This window comes from Podarcis erhardii (assembly GCF_964252035.2).
Source record: "Podarcis erhardii genome assembly, chromosome: 1".
Classification (NCBI taxonomy): Eukaryota; Metazoa; Chordata; class Lepidosauria; order Squamata; family Lacertidae; genus Podarcis; species Podarcis erhardii.
The window spans coordinates 128,240,545-128,260,770 of record NC_138497.1 but is presented as its reverse complement, the minus strand read 5'-3'; the positions used below and the strand labels follow the sequence as shown (position 1 = coordinate 128,260,770).

The following is a 20,226-nucleotide window of genomic DNA, read 5'->3' as shown; positions in this document are numbered from 1 at the left end:
GGTGTAGCTCACACATTTGCAGAACCTTTTCCTAATTGTGGCCCTGACGCCAGGGGCGGTGCAGTGGGTACAGGCCGCCCCAGGTGTCACCACTGAGGGGGGTGACAAAATGCCAGGCGGCACTCACCACAGGGCCTGCAGCGTGCCCAAGCCGCCCAAATAGTCCACTCGCTGCCTCCCCCCAGCTGTAGGGCGGCTGAGTGGGAAGAGGCAGGCAGACTCCAGAGGCCCCGCGGTGTGCTCCGCCGCTATGGGAGACTCGCCTGCCCTGGGCGCCCCACCCCAGGCGCCTGAACAGCTTCCTCCGCCGCTGCCTGAAGCTACTCAAGAACAGTGTCCATGTAAGGTATCCAGGAGAGAGCAACACAGTGAAGACCAGAGCTTTCCCAGATATGGAATTTTATTAAGAAGCTAAAGCAAACTGCAATTTTATAGGCTATCGGCGGCTGCCCCAGAGAAGGGGGTGGTAAAAGGGGAAGTGAAGCAGCTAAACAATTCAAACGAGGACCAGAGTGCAGGAAAGGGTGTTACCCAAAAGTACTGTATTTTTTGCTCTATAAGATGCACCAGACCACAAGACGCACCTAGTTTTTGGAGGAGGAAAAAAAGAAAAAAAATATTATGAATCTCAGAAGGCAGAAGAGCAAGAGGGATCGCTGCGCAGTGAAAGCAGCAATCCCTCTTGCTGTTCTGGCTTCTGGGATAGCTGCGCAGCCCGCATTCGCTCCATAAGACGCACACACATTTCCCCTTATTTTTAGGAGGGAAAAAGTGAGTCTTATAGAGCAAAAAATACGGTATATTTTCCTTAACAGGGCAAGGTGGAGTGTGTGTGTTTATATTCTTTGCATCAGGAAAAGTGTGGGGGGAAAGGGAGAACCCTTTCCTCGGGGCAGCAGTCCAGATCTGAATTAGGGAAGGCTGCTTAAAGAAAGAAAGAGAGAGAGAGAGAGAGAGAGAGAGAGAGAGAGAGAGAGAGATGATATAATTTTGGATTTTCAAGATCTCTTCTCTTCCTTGGTCCTAAGCTGGTTGTTATCACTTGCATATCGTTACAGTTGAGTCCCACATATGCATTACCCTTGATGTAAAGGAGAACGTCCTTTTATCATTCAAGGGTCAGTTGCCAGAGAAATAGCTTGGTGCTGATTAGAACTGCTCATAGCATCTTGAAGAACAGTTTTGCGATCTCCATATAAATACCTTAATTATTCCGACAATTCTGTCAGAATAGCAAGCTCAACCTGCTGGTATAAAAATAGCAACAGCAAAGCGGGATTAAAAATGTAAAAAGCACCTATTTATTTTGAAGTCTTTTGAACGCAGGCTTGGGAACAAACAGTTCACAGTTGTTAAAAAGAAATAAAAGTGTGTTTGTGTGCGAGCAAAAGCCTTGGCAACAAAAATGCTGTTGTGCTCCAGCGAACTATGATGATAAAATGGACTTAATGACTTAACTTTCACAGGAAACTCCTTACCTTCTTTTTCCCTGACATATTCCATTCTTTTAGAACTTGAAGTGCACTACCTAGAGGAGAGAGAAAAAGAGACTTCAGCAAGACAACAATAACCCTCTTCCAAGCTGGTGACCATTTGCTCAATTTATTTTCATTTATTTTGGTGAGTGTGTCCCAAGAGTCAGGAAAAATTTCATTTCCTTTAGTTCCCTTGTCTTGAAACAAGAGAATGTTACCTGTTACCTGTTCCCGTCCCTTGCAGGCTGCTTTGAATGACGGCAGCTTAGCAACTCAGCTGAGCCCAGAATTTAAGCAGGTGCTTAGACTTAAGCGGGATGCGGGTGGCGCTGTGGATTAAACCACAGAGCCTAGGACTTGCCGATCAGAAGGTCGGCGGTTCGAATCCCAGCGACGGGGTGAGTTCCCGTTGCTCGGTCCCTGCTCCTGCCAACCTAGCAGTTCGAAAGCACGCCAGTGCAAGTGGATAAATAGGTACCACTCCAGCGGGAAGGTAAATGGTGTTTCCATGTGCTGTTCTGGTTCACCAGAAGCGGCTTAGTCATGCTGGCCACATGACCTGGAAGCTGTACACCGGCTCCCTTGGCCAATAAAGCGAGATGAGTGCCGCAACCCCAGAGTCAGTCATAACTGGACCTGATGGTCAGGGGTCCCTTTACCTTTAGACTTAAGCACCCAAGTGGAGAGGCTGTCATGTACCTTGCTCTAGGTATCTCTGCCTTCTGGTGAGATCGACAACCAAAAACAACAAGAACTTTCCTTAAAAGTGCATCTTTCCTATGGGGTCACCCTTCTACATAGTGGGTGGGTTTAGTCACCACAAACATTTCTGCTTGCCCAGCAGAACTATCTCCCCTCTCCTCCCCATGGCACACGGTTCAGGATGTTCTCCTGACCCTCCACAGCAGATGTGGGGGAGGCCTAGGGGGCACACAGCAGAGGGGAGGCAAGGGAGAAAAGACACAGCACACTAGCAGCCCCGTGTCCAATTGTTTCTCAACCTACACTTAGGTTACCAGACATCCCCGTTTCCCGGGGACAGTTCCTGGATTTACAAATCAGTCCCCATACAAAATCCATTGAAGTTGGACAGTGTCCCCGGATTCATTGAAAAAAATCTGGTAACCTTAACAGGCTAGTCCTCAATCTCACAATGCACGAATAATGAGTAATAGATAAAATGCAACATGGTGAAATCTCAGGAGTTAGAAAGGAATCCAGCTGCCAGGGAATGTGGAGTCAGTGCTCTATATACCGTATTTTTTGCTCTATAAGACTCACCTTTTCCCTCCTAAAAATAAGGGGAAATGTGTGTGTGTCTTATGGAGCGAATGCAGGCTGCGCAGCTATCCCAGAAGCCAGAACAGCAAGAGGGATTGCTGCTTTCACTGCGCAGCGATCCCTCTTGCTGTTCTGGCTTCTGAGATTCAGAATTTTTTTTTTCTTGTTTTCCTCCTCCAAAAATTAGGTGCGTCTTGTGGTCTGGTGCGTCTTATAGAGCGAAAAATACGGTAGATATTTGCGTTGGCTCATGGAAAGGGCAAACACAATCCTCTTTAAAACTAAATGGGTAAATTATACAGTGCATGTATTGCATACTGATAGTTAAAATAATAGCGTTACTGAGAACCATACCACACATATGGACCACCAAAGTCATTTTGCTCGCTTTAGAATAGCCTAAGGATTTGAATTAAGTCTTAAAAGCAAATTTAATGCTTGTTCTGGGCCTCCTGTGGTTTAACAGGATTTCCTTCTTCCGTGAGAAAACACAGTGTAAAGGGTTTGTTTTTGACAAATCAAAGGGGCAGGGATTTTAAATAAGGAATAACTACCCATGTGAAACTTGCAGTAATGAAATGTTTCCTAAATTCAGCTTTTCTACCAGACTTCATCATTTGTCCAAGAATCTAAACTGGCTTGAGTATGTTTTTAACCATTTTGATTTGGTCCTTTAAGAAATATAAGGTTTACATGCAAAGTTGAAAATGAACCTCAGTACGTTTTTCCTTGTTTGTTATCCATTGCTATCTCCCGCTAGGTAAGAATTTCTGACATCTATTGAAAAGGAGGCAGTCAGCAAATAATACGTGGCATTGCAATCCGCATTCACACACACCCTCTCCAAATATGAACAAGACAAACTGCAGTCGGGAAGAGGAAGGTTTGCACAGTTTTCAAAAGCAACCTTCCAGCATTCTACACAGGCCAATTAAACCCAGATTTAAGTTTGTTTGGTTAGTTCATGGACACCAAATGTGTTATGAAAAGGTATAAAAATGAGCAGATGTAGGAAGTGGATGGTGGTCTATTTTTAGGATTGAAGTTGTTGAACTTTTTTATGATTTTACCCCAAAGTTCTTTTTTAAGGAGTTTACCCCAGAAGATAGACTGCCACAGGGGGCCATATTAGGCCCCCAAAACATTCCTTGGGGCAATGTATGTCCTTAACGAGCACTGTGCATAGACCTTTAGCAGCGAATGCAGCCAATGATCTCAACTTCTTAACCATGTGAAGTTAAGGCGCAGGTTCTTTTCCTCCTCTGGGGGTCGGTACCAACCTTAGCTGCAGTTAATGCCTAGTAAGGTTTCCCTGGGGTGGGATGCAGGTGGATGCGGGTGGCGCTGTGGGTTAAACCACAGAGCCTAGGACTTGCCGATCAGAAGGTGGGCGGTTCGAATCCCCGTGACGGGGTGAGCTCCCGTTGCTCGGTCCCACCTAGAAGTTCGAAAGCACGTCAAAGTGCAAGTAGATAAATAGGTACCGCTCCAGCGGGAAGGTAAACGGCGTTTCCGTGCGCTGCTCTGGTTCACCAGAAGCAGCTTAGTCATGCTGGCCACATGACCCAGAAGCTGTCTGCGGACAAACACCGGCTCCCTCAGCCAATAAAGTGAGATGAGCGCCGCAACCCCAGAGTCGGTCACGACTGGACCTAATGGTCAGGGGTCCCTTTACCTTTACCTTAAGGTTTCCCTGTGCCCAGGGTTTCCTACCACCTTAAGAACCTGCTTTCAAATCCTCATTTTCCAAAAGGAAACATGGACCCTGCATAAAGCATGCCTGGAACGCCTGGAATCTCACAACGCTTGGAGATTGGGGTGATATGTGATGTTATCTACACAGTGATTTTTATTGCAGCGCATATATGCCCACACAGGTTGGCTAACTCTTGACTTTTTAGAAGGGTCTCTCAGGTTGCTAAGAAAGACATCATAATATCTTAGGAAATTCTGAATGTTCACTTTTTAGCAGCATATACACCTGTGGACTTCATTTTGGACAGTGTTACTTTTCACAGTGTCCGTGAAATAGAAAAAGGGCACAGACCATCCACAAAAGCTTGTACGGCTTTGTCTACGTTGTTATCAAACTGCTGTAGCACCAGCACTATTTCATTGTTGCTTTTGTTGGGTACAATTGATCGCACCGCATTGATCTGCAAGCAAGAGAAATGAACACAGGCATCGTAAAACACAGAAAAGGCACACCACACCGCAAGGCAAGTAGGTATTTTTTACACAAATGCCCTACAATTCTGCAAAGGACTGTTTTGTGCTATGTAGTCAGAGCACCTTAACTACGCCATGTCAGTACAATTACATCCAAAACACGTAAAATAACAAATCAAAACCATTCCCATTCCTTCCCACACACTTCAGATGATTCCCGGAATGCTGATCTAGGTTGCAGTATATTATTTCTTTAGCAACAACTTTCCCCAATGCACATAAAATTGGTCCTGATATTTTCCATTTATTTGCAACCTGTTGACTGCTTGATAAGTCTTAACTGATTTTCAGCCAATGGTACAGAAGCACAGCTGTATGTATGAATATGTATGCATGTATGTATTTAAACACACACACACACACACACACACACACACACACACACTTTGCCAGCCTGGATATGCTCTTGACATTTAAGATGGTTGGAGCAGCACTTTAACACTGTACAATTTCAACAAAATGAGATGCACTACAAGCCCCGTTTCCCTGGTTAATTCAGCTCCCCCGCTGGGCTGGCTTTTATGCTTCTCCTAGCATGCTGTGTAGAATCATAGAACTGCAGAGTCGGAAGGGACCCCATGAGTCATTTAGTCCAACCCCCTGCAATGCAGGAATCTCAACTAAATCATACACGGCAGATGGCGATCCAACCTCTGCTAAAAAAACCCAAACCTTCAAGGAAGGAGACCTCTTGTCCCCAGCTTGTCAATATCCTTCTTGAATTATGGTGCCCAGAACTGGACCCACTACTCCAGGTGTGGTCTGATCAAGGCAGAATAGAGCGGGACACGGGTGTCGCTGTGGGTTAAACCACAGAGTCTAGGACTTGCCGATCAGAAGGTCGGCGGTTCGAATCCCTGCGACGGGGTGAGCTCCCGTTGCTCGGTCCCTGCTCCTCCAACCTAGCAGTTTGAAAGCACATCAGTGCAAGTAGATAAATAGGTACCGCTCAGGCGGGAAGGTAAACGGCGTTTCCGTGCATTGCTCTGGCTCGCCAGAAGCAGCTTAGTCATGCTGGCCACATGACCCGGAAGCTGTACGCCGGCTCCCTCGGCCAATAAAGCGAGATGAGCGCCGCAACCCCAGAGTCGGTTACGACTGGACCTGATGGTCAGGGGTCCCTTTACCTTTACCTATGATTTCCCTTGATCTGGATATTATATTTCTGTTGATGCAGCCTAGAACAGCATTAGGCTTTTTTTTGTTTCTGCATCACTCTGTTGACTCATGTTAAGCTTGTGGTCTACTAAGACCCCTAGATCCTTATACCAAACTTATTACCAAACTTAAAACCATGGAGAGACCTGGTCTGAACAAAGACATTGGAACAAAGACATCACCTTCTCACCCCTTGCTTTTTCCTGTAAGACCTATTGCAGTCGTTAAGAGTCGTCAACAGGCTCATCACAGCTATCTGCCAATCACCCAATCCCACCACCCTTCTGAGTAATACCCCTCCCCACCTTCTCACTATATAGAAGGGTCTGGGGACTTCTGTTTCAGTGTATCTGAAGAAGTGTGCATGCACACGAAAGCTCATACCAAGAACTAACTTAGTTGGTCTTTAAGGTGCTACTGGAAGGAATTTTTTTATTTTGTTTTAGATATAGGCAGAGTGCACCTAGAAGACCTCGTCTCATCTTGAGAAGCAACCTCCTCAGGATGTGCCCTTTGATAACCTCCTGCTGACTCATCGAGGGTTGCTACCACTGCAGAAGATAGCAACAGACAGAGAATAGAGGGGTGGTCGAATACGGATCAAGAAGGATGCAGAATTGTACTGTTGGATTCTAAATCCCATCAGCCCCAGCAAGTGCAGCCAATGGTCAGGGATGATGGGTGTTGTAAAGGTAAAGGGACCCCTGACCATTAGGTCCAGTCGTGACCGACTCTGGGGTTGCGGCGCTCATCTCGCTTTATTGGCCGAGGGAGCTGGCGTACAGCTTCCGGGTCATGCGGCCAGCATGACTAAGCCGCTTCTGGCAAACCAGAGCAGCGCACGAAAACGCCGTTTACCTTCCCCCCAGAGTGGTACCTATTTATCTACTTGCACTTTGACGTGCTTTCGAACTGCTAGGTTGGCAGGAGCAGGGACCGAGCAACGGGAGCTCACCCCGTCGTGGGGATTCGAACCACCGACCTTCTGATCGGCAAGCCCTAGGCTCTGTGGTTTAACCCACAGCGCCACCCAGGTCCCTGATGGGTGTTGTAGTCCCCCCCCCAAAAAAAATATGGAAGGTCATGTGCTTATTGACCGTCTTTTTATATTATTATTCTATAACACAGAATCAGTCATTATTCTGTTTACAAACAATATTAGATAGCTGTTTTAAGGCAACCAAATGCCATCAGTCAATACCCATAGTCTCAGCATATTTCCCCCCTTTACCCATGGCTAAGGCAAAAAGCCCTATATCATTATAATTGTGGTATTTAATGGAATGCATCAAGGCCCTCAGATAAATGATACGATTTTATCATTTTCATAATTTGATGGGGGAAAGTCAGCATTTATAAAGAAAGGCCAGGAAATGTCTAGTACTCCAGAGAGATTAAATGCTTTTCAGATATTTTCTTGCACAAAGAATTCTCATTTTTATGGGCAGGGTAATAATAAAATAATAATTATTATTAATAGCTTGATGAACTATTTTCTTTTGAATTCGGCACCTTCTTATTCCCTTAAAACTCCTTATTAAGAGATTTGGGCCAAAAAAATGGGGAAATGGAGAAAGCGATCAGTAACCAAAAGAAACAGATCCAAATAAGCTTTACTGAGGCAAAACAAAACAAATTCCTTCCAGTAGCACCTTAAAGACCAACTAAGTCAGTTCTTGGTATGAGCTTTCGTGTGCATGCACACTTCTTCAGATACCTGGATTTCTTCAGATACTGTTCTTCAGTATTCAGTAAACAGTATTCAGTATTCAGTAAACAGTATTCAGTAAACAGTATTCTTCAGATACTGTTTACTGAGGCAGTAATGCAGAGTGGGGTCGCAACTTTCCAAATAGCCCAGTGGTCCCTGCCAAGAACCAGAGGAGTTGATTAAATATTTCATCTCCAGTGGGAAGGCAGATGTGGCCAGCATCATATTTTTCGCTCTATAAGACGCACCAGACCACAAGACACACCTAGTTTTTGGAGGAGGAAAACAAGGAAAAAAATATTCTGAATCTCAAAAGCCAGAACAGCAAGAGGGATCGCTGCGCAGTGAAAGCAGCAATCCCTCTTGCTGTTCTGGCTTCTGGGATAGCTGCGCAGCCTGCATTCGCTCCATAAGACGCACACACATTTCCCCTTACTTTTTAGGAGGGCAAAAGTGAGTCTTATAGAGCAAAAAATACGGTATATTTTTTAAACATCCGAAAGGTTCTGGACCTGTATGCTGTGTATGTGGAGTAGTATCATAATTAGAGATCTTACCTTTTCCTTGATGTTTGCTTGCGAGCCAATTTCTGCCATCTCCAATTTGATATGGATTAGAGACCTGCAGGTCACAATAAGTTAAATAAACAGTATTATTTTAGTAATCCAAATGCTTCCCTTGCTATGGAAACTCTTTGCTGCTATGTTCATTTTTTAAAAAACGAACTACATTGACAAGAAAAATAAAGACATTTTATATGCACTTTCTTTATAATTTTTCATTTTAGACTATCTCAAGCATATTTTTTATTTTTTCTCTTTAGGATATCTCAAACATGGAAATGCTTTCAAACCCTCGGGCTGCATATTAATGTCATCATCCTGCACTTACCTGGCAGTAAATTTAATCTGAACATAATGGGATAGAGTCTGCTATAAAGTTTCAATCCTAGGAACGATCACAAAATCGCCAACTTTTTGTCAGCCCTTGGTTTTAACCGAACTTGATTGTCAGATATTAGGGCAGAGGTGGGAAATCTCCTGCCCTCCAGATGATGTCAGAGTAAAATTCCCATCAATCCTAGCAATTGGCCATGTTGGAAGGAGCTGATTGGAACTGGATCCCCACAATATCTGGAGGACTACTGATCTCCTTTTCCTGCAGCATGGTGAGAATACTCTGAATAAAGTTCACCTGCTAATTTCTGTGGATCTGAGCAGCTGATCCTGTTAAGGACAAAAAAAGAGGCTAAATCATTGGTTTTCTTGGGGGGGGGGGGGACATTCCTAGCAGGAAAAAGTGGTTTGCAAATACTGAGGGAAGGGATCAGTACTTCACAACCAAACATGGGTGTAGCTGGGGGGGGCAGAGAGGGATAGCTGCCCCCCTAAATCAATAAAAATACATAGCTAACTGAGGTTCTGCCCCCCCATTAAAAAAGGCCTGCCCCCCGCCCCAAATCCTGGTTTTGCCCATGTAACTAAGGCGCTTTTGCTGGGTGGGGGATAATTCATCTGGCAACCCTAACTGAAGTATCATAATGGTTTATAATAATAATTCATTATTTATACCCTGCCCATCTGGCTGGGTTTCCCCAGCCACTCTGCGTGACTCCCAACTGAATGTTAAAAACACAATACAGCATCAAGCATTAAAAACTTCCCTAAAGAAGGCTGCCTTCAGATGTCTTCTAAAAGTCAGATAGTTGTTTATTTCCTTGACATCTGATAGGAGGGCGTTCTACAGGGCAGGTGCCACCACCGAGAAGGCCTTCTGCCTGGTTCCCTGTAACCTCACTTCTCGCAGTGAGGGAACCGCCAGAAGGCCCTTGGAGCTGGACCTCAGTGTCCGGACAGAACGATGGGGGTGGAGACGCTCTTTCAGGTATACTGGACCAAGGCCGTTTAGGGCCTTAAAGGTCAGCACCAACACTTTGAATTGTGCTCAGGAACGTACTGGGAGCCAATGCAGGTCTCTCAGGACTGGTTTCTAAGCATTTTAACAAAACAGGAAACTAGTTTAGCATCTCTGTAAACATGTTTGCTATTACAGTGGTACCTCGGGTTACAGACGCTTCAGGTTACAGACACCTCTAACCCAGAAATAGTATGTTTTACCTTTTTTTTCACCTTTTCACCCCTTGCTTTTTCCTGTAAGACCTATTGCAGTCGTTAAGAGTCGTCAACAGGCTCATCACAGCTATCTGCCAATCACCCATTCCCACCACCCTTCTGAGTAATACCCCTCCCCACCTTCTCACTATATAGAAGGGTCTGGAAACTTCTGTTTCAGTGTATCTGAAGAAGTGTGCATGTACACGAAAGCTCATACCAAGAACTGACTTAGTTGGTCTTTAAGGTGCTACTGGAAGGAATTTGTTTTGTCCAGAAATAGTACCTCAGGTTAAGAACTTTGCTTCAGGATGAGAACAGAAATCGTGCGGTGGCAGCAGGAGGCCCCATTAGCTAAAGTGGTACCTCAGGTTAAGAACAGTTTCAGGTTAAGAACAGAAATCCGGAACGAATTAAGTTCTTAACCAGAGGTACCACTGTATAAGTGTAAGCAGCCAAGGTAGTTTGGTGGATTTCTTAGAGATGAGTGAAAGGACAGTGACTGCGGTTGTCTCCCATTAAATAGTCATATAATATGACTTCCTTTCACAAAAGTATACACAAAGTCCAGCAAATCCTCAATTGGGATACTGAAGGCACAGTAGAATCGGGTCCTTAAAAATGATACCCACCGAACTGACAGCAATAGTGGAGATAGAAGGACCTTTTAAGCTAAAGATTCTTATTCTGAGAATGAGGAAGAGAGAGGAAGGTCTCTACCATTCCAGTGAATTCAAGCCCTGAATACTAAATGGACTGAACACAAGGTATTTATAGAAAGCCTGCTAGAGAAAGCTTTTCAAGTCTGAATGTCAGCTTTAATATTATGCCTCTTTCTTTAGCAGCATCTCATTCACATTTCTGATACTGAAATGTCATTGCATGATCAGTCTTGTAAAAAGAAAAGAGAGAGAGAACTGGAGGGGAGAGAGATTAAATAAAAGAAATAAAGGATCTCTTATTTAAAGAAGGTCTCACCTTCTGAAACTGGTTTCCAAGCGCATGTTTCTTGAGACAGTAAAATGCTTTTCTATTTATTCCTTACATAGCAAGGGACAGGAGGGCAGCCTCTGTTCTCACTCAAACTACACACCCTTTCCTTGCAAAACTGAGCAAGTTAAATATAACAGCCGTACACTGGAGGGGAAAGCAACAGAAAGCCTTTCCATTTTGCTGGAGCTTTTCTCCCATATGGAAAGTAGCTGTGACTTTCTCATGAAAGAAGAACAAAGAGACATTCAATGAACTAAGAAGCGCCAAATTCTATAACGGAAAGCAACAACCCTGACACACTGTATTGGAATTTAGAGGCTCAAAAAAGGCATTTTTTAATTTTATTTTTAAGGAAGATGTATTTATGGCTGTCTTTTCTATTTAAAGGATGGAAGTGTTCACAGTTCTACTTTTGCATGGCTTGTAGAACTCATTGCAAATTTTGATGAGATATGGAACTTTGAGAAATCTTGCATTAACCTCTAAGCTAAGGCTGCTTGTATTTCAAAAAGCAAATAAAGTTTTTCAGCTATTTTTTTAAAAGGAAATTTGCCCCCCCCCCCAAATCAACGCTTCCAATATGGGCTGCCAGGTTTTCCTGGACATTTCAACCGATTACAGAAAATTTTCGACAGGACACAAATATGATCTGAGCATTCCCCCCCCCCCCAGATAGCATGAGGACACTCTTTCTTTTCTTGTGAGCAGTGTTAGCATGCTGCAGCAAAACCAAAACAACTGTTGCTTCAGATGCAGTGGGGTGCTAATAAGACAGTGATGGCCAAACTTGGCCCTTCGGCTGTTTTGGGACTACAATTCCCATCATCCCTGACCACTGGTCCTGTTTGCTAGGAATGATAGTAGTTGTAGTCTCAAAACAGCTGGAGAGCCAAGTTTGGGCCATCACTGTACTAAGAGGTGACCATAGAAACATAAGCAGAGCCTGAACGCTGGATCAGGTTAAAGGCCCATCCAGCGCAGCACTTTGCTCTTACAGTGACCAACCTATGCTGCCTTATGGGGAGCCTGTAAGCAGAACCCAAGCATGACATCACTCTCCCCACCTACGACTCCAGCAAATAGTATTTAGAGGCATATACAGCCTTTGAATGGGACGCGGGTAGCGCTGTGGGTTAAACCACAGAGCCTAGGACTTGCTGATCAGAAGGTCGGCGGTTCGAATCCCCATGACGGGGTGAGGTCCTGTTGCTCAGTCCCTGCTCCTGCCCACCTAGCAGTTTGAAAGCACCTCAAAGTACAAGTAGATAAATAGGTACCACTCCGGAGGGAAGGTAAACAGTGTTTCCGTGCGCTGCTCTGGTTCACCAGAAGTGGCTTAGTCATGTTGGCCACATGACCCGGAAGCTGTATGCCGGCTCCCTCGGCCAGTAAAGCGAGATGAGCGCTGCAACCCCAGAGTCGCTCACAACTGGACCAAATGGTCAGGGGTCCCTTTACCTTTACCGCCTTAGACAGCGGATGTAGAGCAGTGGAGGTAAAAACAGCCTCTGTGTCTAGAAGCGATTGGCATCCTTATCCTGCCAATAATTTGTCTAATCCTCTTCTGAAGCCATCCAAGTTGGGTGGTTGTCACTGTCTCTTGTGGGAGCCAATTATATAATATGTGCTGTATAAAAGAAGTACTTTCTTTTGTCTCTCCTGAATCTTCCAACGTTCAACGTTCATTGAATGTATGGGGGGGGAGGGGTTTGAGGTTCTACCTAACAACTTTCACCACACCATGCATAATTATACACCCACATCACATCTAAAGAGATCCAAATGTTTCAACCACTGAGCCTCTTGGGCTTGCCGATTGGAAGGTCGGTGGTTCGAATCCCCGCCACAAGGTGAGCTCCCATTGCTCTGTCCCAGCTTCTGCCAACCTAGCAGTTCGAAAGCATGTCAAAGTGCAAGTAGAGATATAGGTACCGCTCTGGTGGGCAGGTAAACGGCGTTTCGGTGCGCTGCTCTGGTTTCGCCAGAAGCGGCTTAGTCATGCTGGCCACATGACCCGGAAAAACTGTCTATGGACAAACGCCGGCTCCCTCGGCCTGTAAAGCGAGATGAGCACCGCAACCCCAGAGTCAGTCACGACTGGACTTAACTGTCAGGAGTCCCTTTACCCTCCCCCCCCCCCCCCAGATCCTTTTCAAGGCGAGGCAACTAGAACTGCACGCACCATTCCAAATGTGGTTGTACCACAGATTCGTGCAATGGATTCATGCTACCGGCAGTCTTATTTTCAATCCCTTTCTTAACGATCCCTAGCATGGAATTTACCCTTTTCACATCTGCCACATACTTTAGAATTCTTTTTGCTTTTAGTTACTACAAGTCTCTTGGTTGTTGTTGTTGTTTTGGTCTTTTCCTGTTGTATATTTATTTGAGCTCTGTAAAGAAATGTTACAATTGACTGTGGCCATTTCATAGCCGTTCCCCCCCCCCCCCCCGATCACCACTCCCGCCTTATGCAATATCCTTTGTCATGCAAAGGACAACTATGCAAAAACTTCTGTTTTTCCACAATACAAACCATTGCGTTTATTTTTGCATTAATGTGTTTAATTTGAGAACCACCTTGAAAAATACTTTTATTAGGAGAGGTTTTCTTAAACCGACCAATGAAATAGTCTTTTCATTTGTGACAGGATATTTCACTCTGCATATGTAATATCCTTGCTTGTTCAAACAGAAAATCACTAAATACCCAGCCAAATCCTAAAAACAAAGAACTAAGCTTTGTACTACTTTGCATAGCCATGTTTTTCAGCTCAGATCACAGGTAATTGTCATTTACGATTTCTGGATTTTCACTTTTTAAATTGCTAAATGAGAGGCTTTGCCCACAATGCAACCTGCTTTTAATCATGTACGTGTAAATGGATTTGGAAATTTGCCACACCATAGCTTTGCTTAAGCCTGTCAAACAGCATTTGCAAGGAAAAACATCACTGCAAAGCACCATGGGTGATCTCCTTTTATGGCATAATCAACATTTGTCAGGCTTATTTAACCGTTGAAGGAAACGAATATGTTGGAAAACATGCCAGACAAGCAAAAGCTGAATACGACCTAAGACAATTAGGACCATGAGCTTGGGCATATGTTCCATGGATCTTAACGTGCTAATGTTAGAAAGGAAATTATAAAATATGCAGTTCAATTCTAAAAACGTTTAGAATGTTCAACAGGGCTTGCTCCAGAGTAAATCTATACGGGATTGCAGCCTTAATTGCAAATAGGGTGTCGCAAGATAAAGACGTACGTGATAGAAATGAATTTCACATTCTGAGCTGTAGTTCCAAGGTTCTGGACTAAACATGCTGAAAATCATGCTTTTTGCTGATGGCGGATGTAGCAAAACAGCTCATCCATAGATATGAACACACACTCTATCTCTCTCATTAGCAATTGGGTTCACAGTGATTGTCTTAAACTTGAAGTGGCTCTCTGACTCCAAATCTGACACTAAAACCTCAACACCACACTGATTGGGGTGGGAGACTTACTCCTTGCCAGATGGCCAATCATTTGCAGTTATCCCGTGAAATGTTTTCCATCAGATGCCCTTCCATGGACACAAACATCTCTTCCCCTCACTGGAAAACCCTGCCCATGAGATTTGTACTCTCCTGTTTAAATACAGTTTATTGATGAGTGACATTCATAGCTTTGCATGGCTGAAAGACAAATGAGTTCACTGATCAACACCACATGGCCAACTGTATTATATTATTGTAATTTTGAGTTCAGCGGACAGCAGGAGACAATAGGGCAGGACTGAAGAGAAGGTTCAGCACCTTTTAGCAAGAAGGGAGCATTTAGCTGTTCTAATTAAATGGCTACGGTGATTTGTGTGTAGGAACATGAATAGAACTCCATCACAATCTGGATATAATTGCAGCAGCGGAAAACATGATTAGCAATTCAAATGCACCATATGCACTTAAAAAATATGTCGTTTTACAAAATCACGTGTATCAAAAGGGTTATTTTAAGAGTGCTTATGTTGCACAGAGGGCAGCGCTTCAAGATTACAGCAACTGCATTTTAAATTATTACGGTATGGTCCTGATCGTGGTTTTGCACTTTGCATTAGGGCTCCAGTTTTGATCTTTTGTGACCCACCCTTAACACGGAAAGAAAGGGCATTCCTTTCAACCTGCTCAGTCAAGAGAATTTAAAACGGACTTAAAAAACAAAAACCCAGCAAGATCCAGCATTGTCCCAGCAAATGGAAAGGAACCCATCCTTCATCTCCACCCACTACGACGCCTCCTCATCTGCTCTGAAGGCTCCGCCGATCCTCCAGAGCAGATTTTGGGGGCAGACAGGGGACTGCAGGGGGGGGGGAGCAGAGGATGTCCTTTTGTGTAAGCAAGCTGTCAGAGTTGGCATGTTGGCACCATGTTTTTAAAGCAACCAAAATACTCGGGGTGCTAAGTACCACTGGAAGAACGAAACACTTGATTTCACTTTTGGAAAATGTTTTTGTGTGTGTGCGTAAACTAAAGTGCAGAGGGCCTAGGACTTGCCGATCAGAAGGTCGGCGGTTCTAATCCCTGCGACGGGGTGAGCTCCCGTTGCTCGGTCCCTGCTCATGCCAACCTAGCAGTTCGAAAGCACATCAAAGTGCAGGTAGATAAATAGGTACTGCTCCGGTGGGAAGGTAAACGGCGTTTCCATGCGCTGCTCTGGTTCGCCAGAAGCAGCTTAGTCATGCTGGCCGCCGTACGCCGGCTCCCTTGGCCAATAGCGCGAGATGAGCGCCACAACCCCAGAGTCAGTCATGACTGGACCTAATGGTCAGGGGTCCCTTTACCTTTTTAAAACTAAAGTGCATTTTAAAAATTAAATAAAATGTTATCCCAGTAAACTTTCTTAGAGCACCTAGCCTCCTGAACACTAAAAGTACTTTGGCCTAGACAGATCTTTTCAAGTATCATCATTTCTCATTTCATTAGTTAATGTTGTTAGAGCGTTCACACGATGATGGAGCAAGGCTGCCTCCAAATGAAAACTGCGAGGCAAGATTTCTTACATAGGTTCCCTATTACCAGCTTTCCTACCAGTGCATATCACAGGTGTATTTTGAATGCTCTCAGAGAATGCTGTATGCAAATCTGGAAATCAATATTGTCAAGTCCGAAAATGTTCCTTTGGAAAGCATGAGACCATTATGCTAAGTGGCCCATCTAAAAGTTGCCATTTAGGGGTCAGTGGTAATGGATCAAACTCATAGGGTAATGTCCAATGATAATCATACTCCGAGTGGATCCACTGAAATCAATGGACTTAAGTTCATTGGTTTTCCTGGATCTACTCCAAGTACAAATTACTGGGTATCTTCCACAGAGAATCTGTGATAGAATGCATTCCAAGAGGGTTTAGCTTGTTTTTCTAAAGAAGGGCAGAAAGGCTATTTTACTCTCAAGATCTGTCTGGTAAATGCTGTGGTCAGTGTTCGAAACTACCATTGTTCTAGGCGCATTTTGTGACAGTGGATTTCATTGGTGTGAGCAGTTTCTGAGCTCCGGGCGCAGTACTGCACCTAAGATTTCAGTTTAAGATTGTAGAGTAGAAGGAAGGGAGGACCTTTCTCTGCTTCCCCATATCCAGCTACTCTCTGAAGACTGGAGAAGAGACCCTCTTAAAGAATATTAGGGGGTGGGCAGGGAAAGGACTAGACCATGTGAAAAATGAACATAATATTTCAACTGCAGTTCATTCATTTTCAGCTTTGTATTCTTGTTATTAAAAATGTGTACCCGGACATTCCATTGTTGCACACATAACCTAGGTTTAAGGCACCATTTAGCTCCATTTCTCAGTTCCTAACACTGGCTGGAGTGTGGAACTATGAGAGAATGGGTCAGTTTACATCTGATTAAAAATTGTCAATTTATTTTCTTTGTTTTTTGTTTAGAACATAGTTATCTCTGTTAGCTGAAGAAGTGTGCATGCACACGAAAGCTCATACCAATAACAGACTTAGTTGGTCTCTAAGGTGCTACTGGAAGGAATTATTTTTTATTTTGTTTCGACTACGACAGACCCACATGGCTACCTACCTCTAACTATCTCTGTTAGCTGTAACTCACAGCATAACTTGCTGGGGTGGACCTTCTAAATCAGATTACTCAAGCTCTCTTAAACGAAATAGCTAAACACAACGTATTAATCAAACAGACTCCCTAAAGAAAGTGTCTGAGAAAAGCTCATTATTGTCATTTGGTTGACTGAAAACCATTAAGACATTCTTGTGGATAAATAGATGAGGAAATATGGCAGAATGTGACAGTTAAATAAAAGATGAAGCAAAAGCTTATTAATATTGCTGTGCAAAAGGATAGGAAAAATAAATATTGTCTCAAGTGTCCCCACCCCTTTTTTAAAATGTGAACTATCCATTTGGACTGGAATTTTTATACGAATAGTGTATACATGCTCAAGTTAAAGTAAGCCTTCATCAAGGTATGTTTTCCTCAATAGACGCTATTAGAGAATAAAAATAATCAGCTGGCGTGGAATGAACAGAGTAGAAGATCCAAACAATTTGTTAAGAAGTTGCCTCTTATATTTAATACTTGCACAAAATTGGTTGGGTAGGGAAGGAGAGAGAGAGAGAGAGAGAGGAAGGAAGGAAGGAAGGAAGGAAGGAAAACACTGCATTTTAACTTCTTTTTAACTTCCTATGGTTGAGTCATAAACCTTCAGTTCCCAGTAGTGCAGTAGCTAAGTTAGAAAATATTTCACAACCTCTCAGCCAACTTCATTCTGAAAAAAGAAAAAAACACCACCACCAGGATAAATGTGACTTGAGGTTTGTTTTTTCCTAGACTTGTCCTGTTTATGTCTCTAAATCCATTGTCTTTGAGAGATACAGGAAGAAGAAAAAAGGTGTATACAGTGGTACCTCTGGTTACATATGCATCAGGTTACATACGCATCAGGTTACAGACCCCACTAACCCAGAAATAGTACCTCGGGTTAAGAACTTTGCTTCAGGATGAGAACAGAAATCATGCTCCGGCGGCACAGCAGCAGCAGGAGGCCCCATTAGCTCAAGTGGTTCTTCAGGTTAAGAACAGTTTCAGGTTAAGAACGGACCTCCAGAATGAATTAAGTACTTAACCCGAGGTACCACTGTATTGGGATGATTCCACCCTATTTCAGTTTGCTGGTGCTCAATTATAGGTCCATTCTGTCTCATTTTGTGCAGATCCCCCCCCCCCCAATGTCTGCTTTTAAATAGTATACATTTTGTCAGGGCTATTTTTTTTTTTTTTAGGGGGAACTCACCAGAACTTTGGAATTGTCTAGTGCTTCCCTTTGCAAATTAATCTGAAGTGTAAATCTGGATGGATTTGTACCCAATTATGTTTTTATTTGCATTTTTAATACAGAAACAAAAATCCCCCACCCCCTTCCCTCCATCCACCACTTATTTTTTTAAAAAGGATTTGTTCCTAATTATGTTGTAAAGTCTCTAGCTTTTCTACAAACTGTGGACCTGATAATGGGAGTACAGTCTTAAAGAAGTTGCATACGTAAAACCCTCTCTCTTTCCAAGCTTTAGGACTTGCCGATCGTCAGGTCGTGAATCAGGTAGTGAGGAAATCACACAATAAGATCTCTTGGTTTTCCCCTGTCAGTGTGGGTCTTGGGTAGGGAGAGTTCTGTGAATTTTGTCAATGTCTCATTCCAGGAGTTCCAGTTAGTAGCTCAGATAAACCTTTTACATATGACTTCTATCTTCCACGTCAACTAAGAGGAGTTTAATCTGTTGTTATGTTTAAGGAATAGAAGTGATAGATGGGTAACTATGCACACCTAAATTCCAAAGCTGAAAAAAGCAACCCTTTTATTATCATCTTTTATGACTACTCTTCTGATAAGTCACTCTTAATTTCCCCCCCAGCATTCTGGTAAGAATTTCTAATTCTCCTTAACGTCACTGTGTTTTGGATGTCACTGCAGACCCACCAGGTTTGTCACTGAAGGCTGCAGAGAAGATAACATGCTGCAAGCCAAAATAGATTTTGAGAGACATTTCTTCGAATCCATGGACTTCCTTTTCAGGCGCAGTATTATAAATATTTAGTTTATGTGTTTTGGTGCAGTTAACTGCTATTTATCCAGGTGAGGGGGGGACTCAAATCAGCTAGCCATCTTCAAAGGGGCGGAGAAAGGGGGTGCGGTGGGGGAGGGCCGCCCCAGGTGTCACCACTGAGGGGTGTGTGTGACAAAATGCCGGGTGGCACTCACCGCGGGGCCTGTAGCGTGCCTGAGCCACGCGTCTCTCCTGGGAGTGACATGGTGGCTTGGGCGCCACGGGCTCTGCACTGTCCCAAACGGTCCGCCCGCTGCCTCCAACTCAGCTGCCCTACAGCAGACCCCACAGAGCGTCCTGCCCCAGCTCGCCCACCCTGCGGGCAGCTGGCCCCACACCTGGGCACAGGGCACACACACCACCTCAGGTGCCCAATTGGCTTGCTCCGCTGCTGCATCTTCATCAATGAAGTCCCTGCTCCTTATGCATTAGGTTTTTCCCTCTCATCCCACACGCCTTCACAGTAAACACCATCAATCCATGACATAAGGATGTAAAGCTATAAATCACAACACAGATAATTTGATGTCACAAATTGGTTTATTTTCTCCTGTCTAGCAATTTTTTAAAAAATAGCAAGCATTTTTAAAGTAGTGAAAGAGAAATAAGGCTGCTACAAATAAGATTTATCTGATATAAAAAGCCTCTTCCAGAACAATAGCGTATATGTCATGTTCCATCAAATGAAATATAATTCCTTGAAAATAATAATAAATGGTTTCATATGGAACTTTCCTCTGTAATAAAATTACTCCCTTGACTGTTTTGTTCACTAGCTAAATGTTCCATGGCAGATCGTCAAAGAAAACACTGTAAGAAGTAATGACTTAAGGGGGGGAAGAAGAAAGGAGTAAAGGTACTCACACTTCAAATTATTTTTGGTAAATAGTAAACATTATAAAAGCAATTCTCCAGCCCATTCCGGAGTTACAGTGATGCCAACAGGATGTACAAATAACTGATAACAGAACTGCATGCTCTGCTAGGTTGGAGGCAAGGTATCAGCTACACTCACGTGTAACAATAAGCTGGAACCTTAGCTTGATAAACTGTACTGTACATGAAAGTAGCCTTTAATCCTCCTTTCACACAGGTGGGTAAAGCAAACCTGCAAAGACACAGGCTAGCATTACTGAACCCAGGGTTGTGGTC

The 20,226-nt window shown here is 43.8% G+C and overlaps 1 protein-coding gene across 2 annotated transcripts in view; it reads right to left on the bottom strand.

Annotated features, from left to right (window-relative positions):
* Positions 1–20,226, bottom strand: part of SPATS2L (spermatogenesis associated serine rich 2 like) — a 64,035-nt gene that overhangs the window by 31,071 nt on the left and 12,738 nt on the right. For both annotated transcript variants that reach the window (XM_081879176.1, XM_081879175.1), the window contains 3 exons: positions 8,412–8,475; positions 4,804–4,912; positions 1,479–1,528 (listed from right to left, as the gene is read on the bottom strand). In XM_081879176.1, the coding sequence (XP_081735302.1) occupies positions 1,479–1,528; positions 4,804–4,912; positions 8,412–8,450 (198 nt within the window). In that variant the 5' untranslated portion in view covers positions 8,451–8,475. Of the gene's footprint in view, positions 1–1,478; positions 1,529–4,803; positions 4,913–8,411; positions 8,476–20,226 lie in introns of those variants that run through there.